Source organism: Trichoplusia ni, chromosome 9, assembly GCF_003590095.1.
Source record: "Trichoplusia ni isolate ovarian cell line Hi5 chromosome 9, tn1, whole genome shotgun sequence".
NCBI lineage: Eukaryota > Metazoa > Arthropoda > Insecta > Lepidoptera > Noctuidae > Trichoplusia > Trichoplusia ni.
The window spans coordinates 5,859,127-5,882,153 of NC_039486.1; the positions used below are offsets into that span (position 1 = coordinate 5,859,127).

The following is a 23,027-nucleotide window of genomic DNA, read 5'->3' on the forward strand; positions in this document are numbered from 1 at the left end:
ATGGTGCTGAAGCGTCATCAGAAAACATTTAATAGATGTCAAAGATTATCTATATCTGTATCCAGTCCGGAGCTGGTGATAGATTATTAAAAACATCAAACCATCTCAATCTCTATATTTTTCGATTACAATTACCACAATCACGTTTTCACCGGCACTATTATAATTATAACTGAAAATGAAGAGTACTTAACATAAAATAATAATTTTCTTGTTAATGAAAATGAGTAATTCGACGGGATTTCACCCGTTTCAGCCTTAACGATGTTAAATAATATAATTCCTACTTAAATATGACACTTACTGTTGGAAAATTACCAACAGTTGTCATTCACACAATTTAATAACACATGCATATTCATTTGATGTAGCGAATACATTTTATGCGGCAAAACATAAACGCACGAGTGTGTACGAGCCTTAATGCTTCGGAGTTTTGCGTTCAGACACTCAGAGGCTTTGTGAGATATCTACCTGTGAAAACTTTTACCTAAAACCGAGCTACCTGCTTCAAAGTACGCGAAAACTTTTTAACTGAGAATAGTATTGTAACAGAAGATTAAAATTAATCCCGGTGAGGCGGCAAGACTAACTGCAATATGCCAAGACAAAATGTTGCCGCGCAGATTTTCAAGACACCGCAATTTCTCGCAATTTAAATGCACATATAATTATTGTGCTTGGGAATAATTTAATGTGACTATATAATATACAGTTCTGTTGGCAATTATTTAGTTAAGCCTTTTTACTGAACCTAATTAGTAAAATATAAATAATGTTGTGTACGTACTATTTATACAGGCATTAATTTTTTTTCTTTTCATTACTAGATCATCTTGTCTGCCTAATATTAATTATTTTATTAAAATGTTATTACTTTAGGGATTTAAGACTTCGTTCCTAGTTTACTCAGTATTCGAGTAAATTGGTTACACGCATTGGGGAATTCACAGCGATGCAACCTACTTTATGTGACAGTTTTTAATAAGCTTCGGGCCCCTAGCGCCGTATAGCCTCCAACATATATAAGTATACCTATTTGATCTTCCATAAATTTACTTTTGAAGATCCCTAATTATGGTCGCGTGTCAAACTTGGGGGTTTTACATTATTTATACACGCCGTGGTATAGAAACTCATTCTGAATGACATTTGACACAAGTTATGCGCTTAAACAAAAAGTCGCCTACATTACTTGGTAATTTGACGTCGAGTTGTAAAATTTATAATTTGAAATTTATTATAAGTTTCTTTTAAAACTTTACGTATCATTGTCGAGTAATATAATTCCCTTTTTGCGTCTATAAATGAATGTGAAATTCGTCATTACTTTTGTAACAGATGATATTTTCTGCGTGGTCGGAACATATCTAAAACATTATAAAAGGTGTCAATGACATTAAATAATTGAATACAACCTCTTTTTTCTCTTTCAGTCATCCACTCAGGCGGGTATCACGAGGCGCGTCGGTGGCGCGGTTGCGAGCGCGGTTTGGCCGAGCGGCGCGGCGGCGCGGCGGTCGCGGTCGACGCCGACCTAGGAGAGTCTGTCACCTCGCTATTTTCGGTTATTTCATACCAATCTCCCTAGTGCCTTTAGGGATTTTGAGTATTGATTTATTGGAAGTAAATTTAGTGCTTTTAGTTATTGCTGAGGAAGAAATAATCCAGATGTATCTTTACTTACAGTAATACTAATGCCAATTGCTACGAACTAGTAACGGAATATCTTTCTTGGTGTAAAACTCCTTTTTATTATACTTATCAAAAGTAATTTGCCAAAAAGCTGTGTTCACTAAACAGTAGCCAATATGTAAAAGCTGCGTAATCGAAAAAAACAATGTTAATCAGAACGTTTATGTAGATTCTTTGTTCTCCGCAACGTGTAGTTAAACTGCTTATGTAAATGATATTTTTGGTTCGTCGACTACAACCACTAGGGTTTGCTGTTACTAATTGGAAAATGTTTCAAACAGGAGAGGTGAGTTTTATTTGCACCAACTAAACGGTTGTTCTACGAAAACTGAGTAATGTTCTTTGTTTCGAAGTCAATGTAAACTATGAAACTAATATGCGTGAACATAAAGCAGCAAAGCTGATTCCGAGTACCGACGTCCCACTCCTTTATACCCCGCGTAATATTGACTTTCAGTAAATTAAAAAAGTTTACAATAAATTCTCAACTAAAACAAATTAAAATACGTCGCGAAGCTTAAAACGGCGCACGCTGGCAAAGTTTGGTGAACGTAACCGAACTCAAGCATACTCCGCGCTCGGCACTCTGTACGCAGCGCAAACATTTTTTGTACTTATTCGAAACAACGAGCAGGGTGGTATATTCGTCACTGTAACTTTCGGACAAAGTTGCGATGTAGCAACTCGAACAATTAAAATTTGTAGGGGCGTAGAAATGAAATTATGCATGGAGTGAGAGCAGTAGCCGTGGGTTTTGCCCCCGACTATTAATATTAATGAACTGTGACACTCCGTTCAACCGAGCCGCTGACGAGCCACCGTGTTTCTTTTGATTGTAAATTCAGTTTTGTTGATGTACTTGTTGCATATTGAAGTCTACCTTTGTGCTTTACGTGAGTTCGCGTTTCATATTAACTCTGTGACGCAAATTGGAGGCGATGTTAGATCACAAGTTCATTATGTTTTCCGGGGACATTCAAAATAACAAACTGTTTTTGTTGTACTATTTTACAAGGGATTATTGATTAATGTTGAACAAGTACGAAATTTCGTCATATACTACTCATTTTAACTCTACCTGGAAAACTAATCAGGCATTTTGTCAGCTTTAAAACCAATCATAAAATAGTAGAAAATACGAAAAACAGGACAAAAGTTCCCAACACAAATTCTCGAAAATTAATGCGAAGTATTCATTAGACGTCAAAATGGCTACATGCATTGCGTCAAAGGACTTGTACGAGCTGGATCACAAAGGCAGATACCTACCCCACATTCACCTATACTGGCTGTTAGCGGGCCATTTCTAGAATTATGACGACACGACAGCCAGTATGCACGTCATCATTAACATATCAGCTGAAAGACATCCGCCGGACACACCTAACTAATTTCCAAGTACTGGACTATTCCTTAGTAACGTTAGTAGTACATGATAAGTAGCTTGTATTCATTGAAAAGGGAAGTATAAACAGTATAAAGAAGAAGTTAAGCGTGTGTCACTATTTGGAGTTGGTGGTCAACTTTCCTGCATCCGATTTACAACGAAATCAACTGATTATTTATCAACGAATTTGTATGCACATATAGCCGAGTGGTCAACTCTGGTCAACATGCTAAACTCACTTTGTGCGATATGCCGCGGGTTCGATCCAGGCGTTTGTATAATGTATAATTCACGAATGCTTGTTCTCAATCTAGGTGTTTTTGTGCTTATGTCTTAAATGTTTGTGAAATCCCCTGTGTATCCGACAATATGTTGCAACAAATCTAGAGGCGTGTCAAAAATATAAAATATCGTAGTAGCATTGCGGTTCTGAGCATAGATTTATATCCACGAGTTTTGATAACTAGCATGATGATATTGCTCAATGCTGTATGGTAAAAGGCCTTTTCCCAGTAGAGTGACGTTTTATAGACTGGTAGTATAATCCGAAGCTACACAATCCTTTGTGACTCCGATTTTTCCATATCAAATGAATAGGAAGAATTTGACGGATGACATACCGATGTTAATCTGAAAAAAATAGTTTTTGATCCTATTTCCTCTAATTCCTTCTTGCCTATACTCTGTCGTTGCAAATGTACAATTCTATAAGCGAAAAAGGGTTTTGTTATCTTATACAAAAATGGCTTACCTACAGGATTGACGTAAAACCCTCAAAAGGATTCTAGTGGAGTGCTATACATCCTATATATCCCACAGCGTACTTTTTTGGTGATACCACGTAGTTGTTCAGATGTCATTACAATGTCATTTCGAGTCAATGCCCCAACGTGTTACTAAAATAATGGCAAAAACTTTTCTCATTTATTGCATTTTAACTAATTAGTGAATAATAGAAATAAATCTCAGTGTAAGATCTAGATAAAACAAATACCTTTATTTTTAATGATAGAAACATAAGCGAGCGCAATTCGGAGCGATAAAAATATTAATTAAAAGCGTTAAGAAAGCATCTATGAGAGCTGAAATTATTACAGTCTGCAATGATAATTCAGTATTTTGCTTTAAAAATGAGAGATTTTCATTCTCATTAAAATATTCTCCTGTCAAGTTGGAATTCTTAATTAAAAGCAACATCATGAAATAAAACCAAAAAATAACTATGACCGCACAGCAAAGGTTCATTTAACATTTAATAATTTGAAAAATTGCTCGGTAACATTAAACGTTTGAGATAACAAGTATGCAATGATAAGGGAGTTAGAAGGTGGTGAGGTGTTCATTAGCAAGTTCTCGTCGGTACTAAGTTGAATGGTCAAATGCTCGTTCATCACCTCACTTGCAAATTAGCTATGAAATTGTTGAGAGCTAGTTGGATCCTCAAAGACGCTAACTTTTTACATTTCTGTGTACTCTTTCCTTTCTAAAATAAGACAAACATTTTGAATTCAGCTGAAATAAAACGTTTTTTTTTCTTCATACGACAAATTTAAGTAAAAATGTCTCATTATCAATTTCGACATCATAAGTGGCCTAGCCTTTTTCCAACTACTTTGGGGTCGATTTCGGTCTAATCAGACGCCAGTGAGTACAAGCGTTTTACAAAGAGCGACTGATTACCTGCCAAGGTAACTGAGATAAGGATTTCTAACTCTCTTCAACCAAGTTATCTGGGCAACATAATACATAATACTAGTGAGACTGGATGCCAGACTACCCGTTACGACTGTCAAAGATGTAGAGCTAACAAGCAGTAAAAAAAAACGTGTCTTCCCAAACACTGAGGAAGTTGTTATGACAGAGATATGTCACCCCGGACCTACTTTATCAAGGGTAGCTAAGAATGATCGATTAAAGATTAAGTGTGATCGATTAACTTATGCAGTTCGATAACCTATTCATTAGTTGAATATTACTAGTTTACTACTAGTTTAATACAACTATCAAAGGCAGGACTCAGACTAACTTTATGAATAAAACAAAAAAGGACACAATTACTCTGATAATGTTTCTTTAAAAATCTGTTTTCGAAATTGTACTCTACTTATACTTACTTCTCCATTCAAATCATATAAAGTAACTATTAAGTCAAGCAAAAAAATCCCCTAAACTCACAGAGTAATCTTCAAATAGACGTAAAATAATATCACCGACGATATATCTCAATATCGAATCGAAACACAAAGTGTCAAAGCAAAATACAAAAGGAAACTGAAGATGAAGCGAATGGTAATGGCTGTGGGGTGAGCGCGAAGCATGGAAAATAATGTCTTCGAGGGAAATTACTGTGGAGCTTAGGGGATGCTCTATCTACACAAAACACACAGGAAAGGCGTGAGCGCGGGCTAAGTGTCTTTTTTCCAAGTTATTTGACGCGCCTATTCTTCCAGTCATGTGCTCGAAACGAAAGTCGCAAAAAAATTGCGAATTGCAAACTCGTCTGTCGGCAAGAAATGTAATCACTTTCCACATTATCTTGTCTTATAAAAACTTTATGGTTTATTTATATTTTATCTTGTGTGAAAGTAGGATAAGCTGAAAAAGTATGCGTCAGATTATTTGGTCCCACGTATACGTATGTATGTAACACATGATATAGCACCATAATTGCATGTAACGCAATCGTTTGCCAACAAAAAGTGTGTTTGTGTTTTAGTTTTTCAGATACAAGAGTTTAGATGTGTGAGTGGGACAGGCCTATATCTATGTGCTTAATATACGTAATATTTTACAGAAAGCAATCAATTAATTAAGTTAATAAAACCCTACGCTAAAATCTCTGTGTTCTCAACTTTTGTATTCGAAGTTGTATGTTAGTCTTTATCTGCATATTTGTCGTTTTTTGTTATTGTATTTGTGTGTGTACGGTAAATTGACTCTTTTTAATAACAAATGGATATATATAATATATAAAGAACATATATAATTTATAGAACTACTAGCTGACCCAGCAAACGTTGTTTTGCCGAATATATTTTTTTCTAGTTGTATACAGTATTTTTAATGCCAAATTATAAAAAAAATAAAAACAAACAATTTCGTACAATAATTTAATTTTTTTTAGAGTGTAGCAACCCTTATCACTTAGGGGTATGAAAAATAGATGTTAGTCGATTCTCAGGCCTACTAAATACGAATATAAAATTTGGTAAAAATCGGTTTTGTCGTTTCGGAGGAGTAGGGTAACTAACATCGTGACACGGGAATTTTATATATTAGAAGATATATTATACGTTGTAAAGATTCAACCATTGTAGGTTTTCCTTTCTACTTTTTAAATATTCTTCATTTACAATTAGAGAAATGTAATGAATGGTTGTTATAATGAAATGTGTGTAGGATTCAGTATATCTTGTAATATGGACTTTGCTTGTGACACTACGATTTCATTTGGGCGTAACATATTATGTTATGAGTTCATTTACGATGATGGAAGTTTTATTTTTCAATGTAGGATAATAAGGATTTTGTGAAACAATAATAAATTGATAGAATATAGTTAATAGAACTTACGCGTGACGTCACTTCTGTGTATAATTTTGCGAAGTTGTGACGTCACAAACTAAAATTTAAAGTACCATTTTTATGGGTCAAAGTCAAAATTTCGTTTCTTTTTTTTTGTTTCTTATAGATTTATTTTCAGGCGACTCCCGCACTAAGGAAATTAATCCTTGTTTCGCGGGGGATGCCTCAAACATTCAAGCCACATGCAAGCATTTGCGGATCACACAAATACTTGTCCTACGCGGGGATCGAACCTGCTATACGTCGCGCACAATAAGTTTTTCGTGGTGACCTCTACCACTTGACTATCCCTGTAGTCTAACGTGCTAAAAATATTATTATTCCCTTTTGTCACCATCTCTATTATTTTTACATTGTAAATATCCTACCAAACAGTATAATATTAAGAGTATTTTCATCAAATTCATAACTTTTTGTATATCCATATCATAACGTAAACTTTTACAAACACAGGTTTAAAACCGCAACCAATTATCGACTTTGTACTAATTACCAATAACCACGATTACAAGGGATTAGAGAAATGAAACATGACATAAAATATTGAAGCTTTTATTTACAAAATTACCAACATATAATATCACTTTGGGAATTTGCAGGTTTACTTGCATAACGCCATAAATATACGTACCTATTTATAACTATTAAATAAAACAATAGTGGTTACAATTCCTCAATCGTTACTTACACATGCCTACTAGTATAGTAGGTATAAATTGTTATGACAAAATGTGTTATTGATTACTGGAAGTACAATAATTGTAATGCCTAATAACTATGATGAAAATAATATTTATGTTAAGCTGTTTCCAGTACATTGGTAAACAGTTTTGCGCTCACCTGAGATAGAAAGAGTTCATAAGATGATCATATTATAATGATCTTTATTTTAATTGGAAGAAGGTACAAAGTAGCATTCACAATTTTATGTTAATGAATATTTGAGGTATATTGAAAGACAGTCATATTTCTTAACCGTATTTATATTAACAAAATTGTTTTATTATGCACTGAATTATGTTAAAAAAAATGCCTAGACGACCAAAATTAATAAAAAGTAAATAAAACAGTGCTATGTGTAAGTATGAGACCCTGAAGCAAAACTGTTCCGTTGTTAAAGTAAGACAAAGCTATTCAATTTTGTGCTCCATCTCGCTTTCACAGCAAGAACAATCCTATTTTATTTTAAGAGTTCATAATACGGACCTTCCAGTTACATTTGAAAGAAATTTTAATAATTTTGTTTAATAGCATATTACGATCAAGTCGAAGTATACTGGTAAAGAGAAAAAAATTGGTGAGCGCATAGAGTAAGAAAAATATCATATCCATATTATTGTAATGCTATAAAATGTTAAGAAGCTTACACAAGTCTGCAATAATATATTCACAATAATTTCGACGATGCAAAATTATTTTCTATTTTCAATATGATTTTCGACTTACAGAAATTATGAGGTTAGTATTAACTATTCTTACGTGATTGTATTTATAAATGTATGCCTGTTTTAAGGTTTTGCTAAGAGGTTTTACTTAAATATTTATTTAAAAATTCTATATCACTTTTCAAGCTATTTGGCCTTATCTATACATACAATCACGTAACGCGTAGAAAATGTAAGATCCCAATGTTTAGGGAAATATTTTTAAGATTTTTTTTGTGTGGTTATTTATTCACGTTTTTTGAACGAAACTTTTTACTTGCCAATGGAATAGAAGTGAGAGAGTTCTAGAAGTGGTGTCGAATTGTAAGATTCAAACGTAATAAGGTCTTGTGTGAATATTCTTCATCAAGGCAATTCTAATACAATTCCCTTAGAACAAAATATGTCTGAAAATTTGTAGGTTGGCTGTCACTGGTACATTAAATTATTAGATAATGTAGTAAGTACCTACTCGGTTTAGCTGGTCCAGTATGGGCTAAGTTTTGATACATAACATAATTGACGTTAAGAATACAGGTTAACAGTCAGGAATGGAGATTATGTTGAATAAACCTTTAAAATATTTCCCATTTAATGATTGGAACTGTTAATCAATTACAAATCTGCCCAAAGAAAATGAAATAATTTTATTTGGCATTTATCTAGTATTACTACAAAGCGTAATTTACATTTATTGTCACAGGTGTGAGAAGTAAATAACAAAAATATTAATTAGAATTTAATGTAAAAATCATCTTTATCGCTATATGGTATTAATGCGACATAAATATTTTTTTATTTACAACAATTTATTTTACATTTTTATACGTAATAACAATTATGTCTGGTTGTATATCTACACAAACATGACATAGATATGTTTCAGACTTCGTAAAATAATTATTAATCGATCACAATTTATCGTTTCAAAATACATTTAATACAAATTCAACAAAATATTCAAAGCAATTTTATTTGACTTTTAGGTTAAGTATTTAATTTTAAATTAATAATTATTTTTATGAATATAAAAAACAAACAGATGCAGAATGATCTAATCCCCGTTACTTCTTTTTTATCATGTAGTTAACACTATGCTTTAGGAAGTGCTTAGTAAAATCAATCAAATTCTTTTTTTTAATTTCTTGATACCAAAAATGAAGTTTTGAAATAAGTTTAAAATGTACATTCGTTTTATTTGTAAGTCGAATCTAAAATTTTTTGAGAAGCATAAGTGACATTTGATCAGCCGTGTACTGATTTATAAAATATGAATAAAAAATACAAGTTTTATCGTTTTTCTCGCAATTCCTATCACGTCTAAAATGCAAGCCGTCGGTAACTTATGAATGTTACATGTCAATTCAACTGAGATTTCTCAATGCGAATAATCTTTAGCAGCAATGATATTCCATTAGCCATATTCTATTTCATCTGAAGGAACTTGATTAACCGGTTAACATTAGCTTAGATATTAAATAATTTTGTAAATATTAAATTCTCAACTCTCAACTTTATTGAAGAGACCATGCTCGTATTTTAAACTATATTATGAGTAGGTAGTCATGAAAATGATTCAACTTAATTTAAAACTAAATATGTCAATATTAAAAAAGAGTTTTACATCAAAAATTATCGTATCAGATCGAAATGCGTATGCGACAAAAAAAGATGCTCATTTCCATTTTTTTTTAAGTGTAAGTGTTTTAAAACACGACAATTCCTTTTTGTAGTAAATCGGTACACAGCCTTAGAATGACACATATAATATCCACGATTGAACATCCAGAAATGTACAATCAATGCTATATAGACGTAACGGGGATTAGGAGCAGACAAACAGTCCAGCGTCCGTAGGCGATCGCTCCCGGTCGATGAATGAAACCCGCAACACAATTAGAAGCTAATACCACCGGCTTCCAGAATAATGTATTGGCCTTTGCCTCAGCATGAACAATCAGTATCAAGCAAGCTTCATGTTTATACATTTATAACCTAACAAACGTCCAAAAAATAAAAACGAGATTTTATGTTACATTTCATATGCTAAACAGTTTATACACTAGCCTTTCACTTCGATCAGTATCTTTTAGGTCCGGCTTTCACAAGGAACAGACAGTTAAAATATAATGGAAGACAAAAATAATAACAATAGAAAACCATTATTTTCACCGAAATAATGGAAATCAACGCTTCTTTAGAACTATATTTGCACACGTATAAAATTGTTTTATTTAAAAGTCTATTTACAATCATTTCTAACTACTCCTATGACGTTGTTTTAAGACCCTTCAATGTATTCGATAACGAACCACAAGTATGCGCGATAGAGCTCTGTATTACAAAAGACATAACTAAAATATTCATTTATATTGAAAAAGACACTTCTGGATTCTGAAATCACCATATATGCTGAAAAAATACATTAATGTCATTAATTTTTCAATTTTATTTCAATGTAGCGCAGCCTTACAATTAACAGCAAGTTCAACAAAATATTTGTGACGTTTCTCACTTTAGAATTCACTTTTGTGCTTGGAAATCTATAATTATGTATATAATTGAATAATTCAAGGTACTTATGTCCCTTTTATGATAATGATATACGGTTTAAATATTAATTCTTACTGACTATCATGTTCGAAGGAAAATCTCGTCAGTAATCAAACGAAGTATGAAAATTCGTGTTTATCAATTTACACTGTCTTACTAATTCTGAACTTACCTGCTATTGTAATCTGTTGATAAGGTAGGCAGTCAAACTACCATCAATTTGGTCTTCGTAACTTTACAAGCACAGGCAACAAGAGCCAGTAAATTAACAATTACACTTGCTTATTTACAAACGCATAAAATAAATTGTATTCAGTATCTAACAATACTTTTGGCAATTGACATCCTATTTCATCTATGACGTATCGATTTACATGAGGCCTGTTTCATTGGATTATTTTCTGCGTTGTTTGCTCATTAATGCTCTAACTCTTTTTAGGTTTGTGATGGTTATTTCGTCGTTGGGTTGTAGTTGTAGCGCTCGCCGGTAGGAAGTTGCCGCTGCAGCATACTTCCCATTCAGATGTAAAATAGCGCCAAGGTTGGAATGATACTCGGCGTCCTGCAACCAAACGGGTATTCTAATCCAGCTTCCTTGGAAATCAAATTACTGTATCACATCGTAATCATGTCAACGGATTTTTTTTTTGTTAAGGAAAATGAAGGCGAAAATGAATACTCTAGTGTTGTCAACGAATCGCTACAAAAATGCTTACACTGATATAGATTTTAAATAAATTATTGAACAAAAACGCTAAACGTTTTTGATGTGTCGGTCAAACCTTTCACGATTCGGGGAATAATCTAGAGCGGCTGAATTTGTGGCGATCGGTGGCCCCGCAGCAAATGAACAAAATGGAATAACAAGGTTTCATCGTTCACTCTTTTCATTCATTTTTGTTTATACACCTGTGATGGACGTTTTCTTAGTTTATTTTAGTGTTTGTTCGATTCTGTTGGTTCTGCAGCCGTTGTTAGGATTGTTTTTAGAGTATTTTCAAAGAGACTACTTTTAGGCAAATATTTAGTCGTTTTCACTCGTACAATGAAATTATATTCATAAAACGGTCTGTATGTGTGATGAGAATATTTAACAACGGTGATTTTCAAATTAATAATTGTAACTGTTTTTGTAAAAAAATACATTTACAAAATATTTTGAAACTTGAAAGAGAAACCGTTTTCTCTACAACCATAAAATAATTAGTATCGCAAGCATCAAACAAGATAGGAACAAAGAAAATAGCCGTCGGCTAGTCCTTGATCTGACCACTGTCTGTTTACCAAACAAACGGAATTGCTCACTTCCTGAGACCCTTTGTTCATCCATTCGGTTTAAATCTTTATTTAAACAAATATCGCGGGTAGTAAGATTTTCAAAACGCGCATGTACTACAGCTTTTATACAGCACGCTTGTCAGAAGCAAATTAGAGTCGAGCTCTTGTATTTGGAATCCGTATGAGGCTAAATATGTACTTTCGCTTGAGAAGGTCCAAAAGGCATTTTTGAGGTTCCTTTATAAATTCCGGTTTGGATATTATCCATATTTATATCCAACCAAATTTCTTGTTGGACACCTAGGATTTAATATGTTGCAAACTAGAAGAGCCTATGACCAGTTGAACATCATGCTCAAAATATCTAGAGGGATAACTGATGCCCCTGATCTGCACAATGAGCTGATTCGTCTTTACGTCCCTAACAACTATCTTCGAGGACGAAAACACCGACTACTAACCGCACCTACTAGTCGCACAGTGGCCCGGGCCTCATCCCCAGTTCCCCGTGTTCTAGCTATGCTCAATGACCTCATGGAAGCTGAACCGAACTGTGATCTATTTGTTGAAGATTTTAAAATAATAATGTGTTTGTGTCTCAGCCTGTGCGAACGCATAGTTTAATGTGTATTTTGTTATTGTTATAAATTTTATATTACGTTTGTTTTGTTTATTAATAGTTTATTCTTTGATGTAACTAAGTTTCTCATGTTTATACTTAAGCTGGTTGGTTTTTCTAGTTTATATTATGTTTTTCTTCCTATTTTAAATTTCACGTCTATGTTAATGTAATTGGTGTCTCTATCGTTTTAACATAAATAAATAAATAAATAAATAAATAAATAAGTAAGCCAATTTCTCTGACGGGGGTTAATTAAGCCTGTACGTTACTTTGGAATTACTGTCAGATTTCCTGCACTCAGAAAATCTCAGACGAAGAGAATACTGGATGAAGAGAGAATTTTTCATAAATTAATAACTCGGAGAAAATGGTAAAGGAAATTTCGGTTCGAAAATGATCTTTATTTATAGGGCACTAAGAGTTATGCCGTGTGTTAATCGGTGACGGACCACTTAGGCTTGAGGTTTCTACCGTTAGTGTTGCCCACGCAGGTTAAGGCGATTGTGCAATTTACATAATCGTCCGTTTCTAATGGATTGAACAATACTGAATTGAATCTGGGTCTGATTGAATTGTACCTATGCAAAAACCAGTTAGTGCAAGAAAGAACCAATTAAGGTTAACTATGTCTTATATCATAAAACTTTATACTTTATTTTATAAAAGTTTACATACGAGTATCATACGATTTATCGCATCACATCTGCAAAAATGGAAGTGTATCTTATACTTTCGTTACTTATGGTGTGTGTTTTGTGAAAATGCATTACCTATACAAGAGACATATAGAACAATGCGACAGTTCACGAAACTAAAGTATCAAAGAAAGATTTTTGCAACTACAGAAGCGAGTCGTCGTCTCTTTTCCACAACACCAGCAATTAAATAAGTTTAAGAGGTGATGATCTGTAGTTAAAACTGTTCTATTGCACTCGTTGCCCTCTGTTCAACAACTGTTCGTTGTCCAAAGCATTTGAATTTGCCCCCAAAAGTAGTATTTGTATTTTATTTTTCCTACCATTACATGATATATTAAGTTGGTTATGTTGGTACCCTTAACACCTTAGCTGTGGCTTGCAATTCTTTCACGGCGAATTCGTGCACAACACCATTATCGATTAGATAGCGTCATAATCTACCCTTTATAAGTGTTGTAGTACTTACATCTGGGCTCAGCTGAACGGCTCGCGCATACCACCGCTCCGCCGACCGACACCGCCGCGCGTCCCGTAACGCACGCGCGGCAGACGCGGCGCGTGCGCCGTCCGCCGGTGACAACTGCGCCGCTGCTACTAATTGCTCTGCTGATTCTCGAAGCCGACGTTGTGATCTCAGGAACATGCCTAGGTATAATAGATGAGTCAAGTCTCGCCTCACTGATGGGTCCGCGCAAATAAACTAAAGAAAAATAAAGTTTCTAAAGGAAATGGTCATCCATAAAATGTATGACTGTGGGACCCATTGCTCATCTATTTTAACTGTTAGAGCTAGGGGTTGAATAGTTAGACGGCAGAACAGTATAGCCTTAGTAATAGGGTTCCGTTTTTACTCATTGGGTAGGCTAGTCTCAAAAATAGGTTTAAATAATACTAAAATTCATTGCTACATAATCTAAATTAAATTTTCAACAAGCGATACTGTCAGTACCATACCAAATATCAAATACAGGTCAACACAATCAGATACAATTTACATAATGTTAATTTTATTAAAATAATCTATGATAATAAGTTATAAAATTTTATGTACACCAAATATTTCTTCTGATTTTAGATTTAGATATTATTTATTCTTCAGTCAGAATTTCTGTAGTATGAAAACTTGTAAACTTTTTACCAGACTGTGTCAAAACGAGGGTAGCGTATTTTTATATACATTTTTCTACAAATATTAAGATGCAAAATAAATCAAAGCTAAAAAAGGGAAAATTGCCAAAAAATACTTACCAAATTGATCCCTGACTGAAGGATCGTTAGGCGCTAAAGTTAATGCTTTTTTAAACCACATTTCAGCTTCCATACTCCTACTAGCCTGCAACAAAATATATTATTGACGTGACTTACCCAAGTTTAATACATCTGCCACAAAGATTAGTTCAGTGGTACTTAAGTGGTGCGGTAATTCTTATAAGAGAATAATTGATTAGCGCGGTGAACTGGCGAGCCCTCAAGGAATAATAATCTTGGATATACAGTACTTGCCGCAGCGGAATTTAATTTTAACTGATGTTCATAATTATATTTATTGAGGTTTTGGTTGATTAACGTTTTCGATCTTAGTCCCCTATGAGTTTGATAATTATCGGTTGTCGTAGATTTTTTTTATAATATTGTAAATAACATGTTTGGCAAAGTGTGGCATTTATTTAATGATGTGAGTTCGACTCGCAATCCCGCCGCGTCTACTCATGATTAAGGACTCCGGTTGGGTCCGAAAGTAGTCGGGCTACCCCGATAAATACGCGTGAGTAAACGGTTACATTATTTAATAAGTTGTTATCAGATGATCAAGTTTTTTATGGGATAACCACTTTTATTGGAATCATCGACAATATGAACAAATATGTATTAGACAACACCCATAGTCTTCTCAACATCAACGAAATCTATTTGGATATGCTCTACAATGCGTAACTTCATATCTCTTAGATACAATGAACCCTTAGACATAACCACGTATTTTACTCGTCTATATAACTATTCATGATTTCAGGATAAGTTATCGCCAACCCTACATATTAAATGCTCATAGCTCGGAAGAGGCTTTAACCCTTCAATATTCTCTTCACACGATACGTGTATTAGTTCTCACGACTTTACAACTAATTACAAGGCTCATATTAACCTGTGAAATATATTGTTTTCACTATTTAATTAGTTATTGAGGACAAACGAGGGTTAATGTGCGTACCTGTATAACCGTAACCTTGAAAGATACCTTAAAGTCTGTTATTAATTTACAGTTTTGTTTATTTCAACTTTCGATATTGAAAACAATAATTATTATTATACTCTTGAACTCGGCTTGTCGACATAAACCTTGAGTTTTCACAACTGCTTTTAAAACTAAAATCATTTTCAGCCAAATCAGTTCAGCCTTTTTTGAGTTTTTGCGAAACTAACGAACAGCGATTATATTTTTTGAACATGGGTGGTGGAACGATTTTTTGTAAAACTTTTGCGACAGTCTTTTTAAATATTCCTAGTGTGGGAGTCGCTTATAAAAAGATTATTTTTTCATTTCGCCGGAAAAACGTTGGTTTAGGTTTTTTAATGAATAAAACGTATAAAAATAAAGATGGTCTGTGCAAGGTTTATTCGCACTGTGGAAGATCATTGAACCATTGGGACTTTAGTAACTTAATTTTTCTCTCATTAAAATGACAAATTACAATATCATGCAATAATAGTTCCAATTACAAGTAAATAACGGAATATTAAATGTTGCTACTAACATTTCTGGCGAGTATTTGAGCTAATGTGACGTGTGTGCCGGCGTGATGCGGCGCGGTCGCTAACGCTAACAGCAGACTGTGCTCGGCCAACGGCCATTGCTGTAATTGAACATAAATCTCCCCGACCATTGATAGGACACTCTGCAAACAATAAAATCAAAATTAGAATCTAACTGCGCTTCAAGTGGTACACGACGCCGATGTTTTGATGACGTACAATGGAATATACATCAGTGTGTATGTTCAAAACATATCAGTTTTCGAGTTTCCTTTGTTTTCGCGGTAGATCGACTACCTCTCAAGGTACAAGTCTAGTTATTATTAAACAAAAAGCATGTGAGTTTATAAAATGCACTCAGGTGGTAGAAATGAGTCCATATGAAATGGATAGAAAAAAGAGAGTTCGCACTAATATGCAAAACCTATTTAAAGGTGCCTCTGTGATTACGTGGAAAAACATGTTGATATCGGAAAAGTATTGTCGATTTAAAAGAAAGTGTTGTTTTAATATACATATACATCGGCAAAACATTGTAACGATGTTAAAGGTATTGTTAAGTTTTCTAATTAATTATCAAACACTTTCAAAAGCTTTTCGCTTTGAAACATCAAGCTATACGTTATACAAAGTCAATCAACAGAATTTTTCCCCAATTTTGAACTGCATTTAACCCGTGACGGAGGAAATCGGCACGTGCCCACTTCATAAGATAACGTGAGCGCTTGTTAAAATGCGACGTGTTACTTACATGCCGGGTCCAGCCGACAATCGGCGTGTTTGTGTCCGGGAGTATTTGGAGAGCTTCTTTGTAGGCCGACAGGGCTTTATGCCAGTGGCCCCGCTGCGAGTGGAGGGCCGCTAGTTGCACGAGCGCGGACACTCGGGCTGCGTCGTGTTCCCTTCGGTCCCGCACTCGGACACCCTCGGCTCGAGAGCCGGCGCGCAGTGCGCTCGCGGCCTCGGCCAGCCGACCATCCGCCATCAACGACGTACCAAGATTCACGTACGCGACTAAAACAAACATTCGAAAATCAACGAAAAATTGCTGGAAGTCTAGAAAATTTACATATCCCGTACCTAATACGAATTGTAGAGTATCTTTTAGAAAGCTGGAAATAAAACACGAAACTTTTGAAAGGTATGCAACTTGAGCGCAAAGTTTTAAAGCAGTTTGAAGATATTTTAAATGTCTATTTCCAACTGTTCATAGTTTACTCTCAGCTCAAAATGTTCCGTGGAAAGATGTTCTTGTTTACTTAACAATGAAAATTTTGTAAACCCCTTTATTTCCAAGACAATAACCCAAATTAGAACAGAATAAAGACTCGTCCGGCCCTCATCTAAAATAATTTGAAGGGACAATCAAATTATTAGTAAGAGCTATGAAGAAATACCAAAGAAGCTTTGTTTTTAATAATTAATTTATCTCAAGTACTTACGAGCCATTGAAGGTCTAAAGTAAATTGCTCTCTCAAAACTTTTGATAGCATCGCTGTAACGTCTTTGGTTTTGTAGTAATATTCCCCTGAAACAAAGATATACACTCAATTTAGACAGCGAATCGGCTTATTACATTTTCATTTTATTGAATAAATAGATAATTATATAAATTTAATAATGATAATTCGTCTCCTGCTCGGCTAATAAGATTCTGGAATTTTTCTTCTCAAAATTATTTCAATTATCTTCGAATATTTCGTTCTGAGATTAGGTAATTAGTTCTCAGTAAATCTTCTTGAACTAGAAAAAGTTTAGTCCGAAGTTAATTAGTACATAATGTGAGAAATCAGTGTTAAATAAACCTAATTATAAAACTTTCAAACAATATAGAAACACCATTAAGTTCGTAGAACGTACAATGTAAAAAGTTCTTTAGAACGTCTACGGCGTAGTTCTCGTTATGCCTATGCCGTAGGCCGTCTATTGTTTATCGTAAAAAGTTTAAACAAGTACCTTCTACTGTATTTTGTTTACAATAGAAGCGTATTGTTTATTTAATTCATCTACGTATTTACAAAACTAAAACCTTACCAACGACATACTTCATTAGAATGTAAATGCAGGTATTTATCAACTGCATAAAGGACTGAATAGGAATTGCAAAACTGTCTACATCGACGAAGCTTATAAAGAACACTGACTATTTGTCGCGTATCCGTTCTATTCATTCTATTCATCTTTCACAGCCACATCAGACTCAGCTTTTGTGACGTATTCATATGACGTATGAAATATTGAACCGTCGCTTCGTGCAGTCAGAGGCGAACTTGCGAAGCCCGACGCTTTCACGTTCCACATTAATATTGCGATTCGTAGTTTCACATTTGGTGCTAATTAGTGATGAACATTTGCTGCTAACAAATTCATAGCTCATCAAATGTTGTTTCACGCTGCGCTACCGAAATCTCATGACTATTTTACTCGTGTGTAACGTTTAATCAGTAGGGAATGAAATTGTATAGCGCTTGCCTCTCTCCAACTAATTTCCAATAGCAATAAATTTTAATATTATAGTGCAATACCGACGTGTTGCTTCTATGTTCCCGTAGCATTATTTTACTCATATAAATTAATAGGCACTAATACCTATGGCATGGTATCTACTTAATTCATATTACATTGGCCAAAATGTACATATTTGGCTTAACAGATACATTTTAATTAAAATACAATTTCTATTTTAAATCTAATTTAAATTTATGCTAATATTAGACGATAAATATTCCATGTAACTTGTACCAAAACATTAACAATGAACCCACAATCAGTGTACCCAACTAATATAATATTTCATATTTCACACCATCTCGCTAACCCGCAGTCACAAAGCATAGTACACTATCAAACAATTGGACGGCATTATTACACGAGCACAATGCAAAATGTCAGCGTTAATGAAACATCACCTGATAATATAACTGTACAACGTTATAAAAGCTGTATAGATAGATGCGGCAGTGCAATATTGTCCGCATGAATAATGCAGGGCCACAACGAGCCAGCCTCTACGTGGGACCAACGTACACTAATGAGAATCATCCAGCTCGGTCGGGCTATTATACCCTCCTCTTCGCGAGCAATAATTTGTTACTAATTCCCTTCTAATTATTGTAACGTTGGTATTGTGAGTGAAATTGCTTTTGTGCGGTTGGTAGCTGCCTTACCAAAACTCTGCGTCGACGTTTGTTGGGCGCCATTAATTTGGGCAAAATTAAAGTATGCAACTTATTACGTTGAAATGCATTGCGCTGATAGTATTCAGTTTGCGATATTATGGTTGGAGTTTAGTGAGCTGTTAGTTGAGGTTATTGTGTGTTTAACAATGGGAATTAAACATGCAAACAAGGTAATGAAATTAAACGAAGAGAACTCGTTAAGGTTTTGATGAAAGATGTTCTTGTGGGTAAAATTACTGTTCTTCACAAATAAATTACTTAACTAAATTATATTCGAGTCGATATTTTTAATTTAACAAACTTGTGAAGCGAAGAATTTATTTTAGTATTTAATATTCTTGCTTATTTATTTTGAATTTTCTCATGATTTGAAAAAGAAACAAAACATATTATTTTACACCTTTTTTCCCCAGAATTCTGCGTTAAAACAACAACTAGTAGAGTTAATTAACTAAACGCACAACAATTAAAAGCCTCGTTAAAGATATTGCACAATATCTACAAATTAACAACGACCTATTGCCTTTCCTGCTGTTACAATTTTATTCCATTCAACCGTTGCGCAGGCCATGTTCGCTTTATTGTATTTTAGTTCGGTATTCCACCTTGTCTTTTTGCCCCTATGTAGAGTAAATGCAATTATAATATGCGCAATGTTCGCGACAAAGCCTTTGTTTAAATGTTTGTTTGTATAGCAAAAAGGTAGTGGCACAATTTTATTGTTTGAGTTCAACAATACAAATTCCTTTAGCAATAGGATCGCATTTTATAAAAGGAAGGTTGATGAAAAAAATACCGTACAGTTTGTAAGTTAAAAGTTGACTATGCCCTCATAGTATCCTTGTCTCTTGGGAAATCAGTCAGTAAATATCAAATTAGGAAAAAAACAAGAGAATTTTGTATAATAACTGCTCGATTGAATACTTATAAACAAAATATTTGCAAAATCACCTAAATTTGTTGATGGGATGTAAAATTAATTAACGTAAGCTCTTAATTCAGAATCTGATACATGGAGCATACCGTCACGTCGGTGATAATGAGGGGCCCCGGGGGAAAGGGGGCCTGGGGGAAAACCTCTTGGGGCCAGAAGTCACCCCCATTACCCACAGGAGTAGGGTAACACACAATTAGCCGGTAGTCGGTCCCTTGTGCAGGAGAGTTTATAGCACTTAATCGGTATTGTATTTTACCGACGTCAAAAAATTGTAGGTTCTTAATTTCTAATTAACTGAAGGCTTATGACCTATCACCCTTATTGGGTTATAATAAAGTATCAAGTAGTTACCCGCATATAGAATGCGTGTTCAGTTTAGTTTATGGGTATGATTTTCTCAATGTATAAAACTTTAATGATGAAAAAAATGAAAAAATATAACATTTTTTGAATTTATTTTCTTTGCAATAATCGCCTTTATTTAGAAATTATTATAAACAATGTCTGGTATATTGTTTAAAATAATTTTCTGAATACTTTTTAACATACACACAGCCAGTCGTTTCGTGTGTTAAAACATTTTTTGCTCCTTTTTCATAACAGGCCGCACATGTTAGCAACAACAAAATATATTAAAAAGAACGACTTTTCACACAACAATACTCTATAATATAGAATAAATATAAAACTGTTCTTATTTAATTCAAAAGCGGTCGTTGTTAAAAAACGTTATTTAACAGCGGCCGTTTTCTTCACATGTTTCTGAGCTAAGTCCTTAACAAAAACTGCGCTAAACTCATGATTAAAGACTCTTATTAGCTCCAAAAGTAAAAAGCCGATACAAAAAAATATCGTTTTATCCTAAGCAACAGACGTTTAAATGAAACCTTTTCGCGTAACAACATAATTGATGTTGCTGTAACTATTCGCCGCAAACTATCACAAATCGATTCCATAAAATATGGTAATAACTAGTTCGTTATTGCCGTTCATTCTTTGATTATTGACTACGTGCTCATACTGGGAAGACAATTACAACTGCAAATGCAAAGAAAATAGATAAAAGTCTTTATCTCCATCGTGCTAAAGTCGATTTTTGCGCCCATACCGTGTTATTTCGTCGTTCATACATGAATTGCATTTCATGTGTGAAATAAGTCTAAAAGCTTTCACATGTTTGGTATCAACAATTTAAAATTACTGTTAATAGTAATAACTCATAACGATAATACGTAATTATTTTTTAAAATAATTGCCTGTATATTCATCAAATTAGGATCCATTACTGTGACAACGGTTACCTTAGCATGTTACAACCAATTAACTGTGATGAATTTAATTTACATTTGTTTACAGAAGTTTTACCGTTCATGTTGTGTTGGTTTTATGATACTTACTGGTGTGTCATCGTGTGTTTATTTGACGGAAATATTTAATGGGAATGTTTTAGTGTTGTATACTTAAACTGACGTTATATTTTATTTTACCTTATATTATGTGTACCGTGCATAGAAAATATATTAAATTTAAATATCGAATGAATAAAATATGCATGGGTGTGTTTTTATTTTATTTATTAACTAGCATTTTTTTCGTTATTACCTAGGCGAGGATCATCAAAAAGTTCCTATCTTTATGGTTTTTGGTACATAATTGCTCTGAAAAACCTAAAAAGACGGAAAAGGAAGTAAGAAAAGCATCGCTACAACTGACTACAAGACTCGCAAAGGGTTGCAATTGGTTTCCATGCAATGCAATGCGTAAATAGGGGACAGACGTTCAAACATGCGCTACGTAGACCACAGTTATGTGGCAAATCGCGAAACTCAATCAGTCTACGATAGTCCTTTAACAGTCCAAATAAAAAAATGGGGAATTGGGGTAATTTAGAACTCCGTGGTATAGGTTTTTATCGACCCATGGACAACATTTCTGACTATATTATTATTATGTACCAACATTATACTTTGATGTTCCTGTCATTTTACAAAAATATCTTTAACTATCATTGATCAAAAGAATGTGGTATAAATGAGAGCAAAAAATAATGTATATAGGTACTGTAATCTGTTAATATTATTGCTGACATTGATCGGAGTGCTCAACTGTTTTGACAAATCCAAGTCACGTGACTTATCTATAAACATTGTAATTTCCAAATATGTGATCAATCTCGAACATCATCAAAGCCTGTGGCAATGTCACGTGTTTACTGAAGCTTTCATGAGAACTATAGCAGTCATAAATTATAGTTGAATTATTTTAGTGTTACATACAACCTAAATTTAGCTATAACACAATTAATTCCTTAATTCGAGTACTTTTGACAAACGCGAGTGCGTGGTTCCAATCCATTTGTCTACATCACCGTTCACTGCGTTTTGCGTCAACACAGCGTAGGTACCTAACGTACCTAAACTACGTCAAATTAAATAATAAATGACATTACACGTTAAACAAGTACCTGAATAAAGTTTATCTAGTTGTAACATGTTCAGTCTGTTAGCTTTTACTAGTTGTAAAACATGACTAAGTAAAAAACAAGAGTTAGGTACAGTTATAATGACATGCCAGTCGGTTTGAACAAGACTTTGGACTTGTAAACATTACGAAATGTTATTTAAGCATTTGAAGATGTTATTACGATAATCATGATACAAATTATAATTTTAACAGTTATCATCGGTTAAATGTCTTCGTTTAGCGACCAAGTCTTTAAATTGAAATATGTTTGACATCCTATACACAATGACAAATGGCAGCCAATGTCGATATTTTATTATGAAACACAGGTAAATGTTGGGCCTCTTTTTTCACGTATTATCTCCATAGAAAACATTTATTAAAATAAGCGTACATTACATTGACTAGGCCGCAAAAACACGTTTATGTGCAAATTTAATGCAACATTTTAA

The 23,027-nt window shown here is 34.0% G+C and overlaps 1 protein-coding gene across 1 annotated transcript in view; it reads right to left on the reverse strand.

The window, feature by feature from the left end:
- Positions 1–9,082: 9,082 nt before the first annotated feature.
- Positions 9,083–23,027, reverse strand: part of LOC113497257 (transmembrane and TPR repeat-containing protein CG4341) — a 102,944-nt gene continuing 88,999 nt past the window's right edge. Inside the window, exons 6-11 of the mRNA XM_026876727.1 lie at positions 17,439–17,524; positions 16,748–17,010; positions 15,999–16,139; positions 14,491–14,575; positions 13,709–13,887; positions 9,083–11,206 (exon numbers count right to left, since the gene is read on the reverse strand). Of these exons, the coding sequence (XP_026732528.1) occupies positions 11,039–11,206; positions 13,709–13,887; positions 14,491–14,575; positions 15,999–16,139; positions 16,748–17,010; positions 17,439–17,524 (922 nt within the window). The 3' untranslated portion in view covers positions 9,083–11,038. The remainder of the gene's footprint in view (positions 11,207–13,708; positions 13,888–14,490; positions 14,576–15,998; positions 16,140–16,747; positions 17,011–17,438; positions 17,525–23,027) is intronic.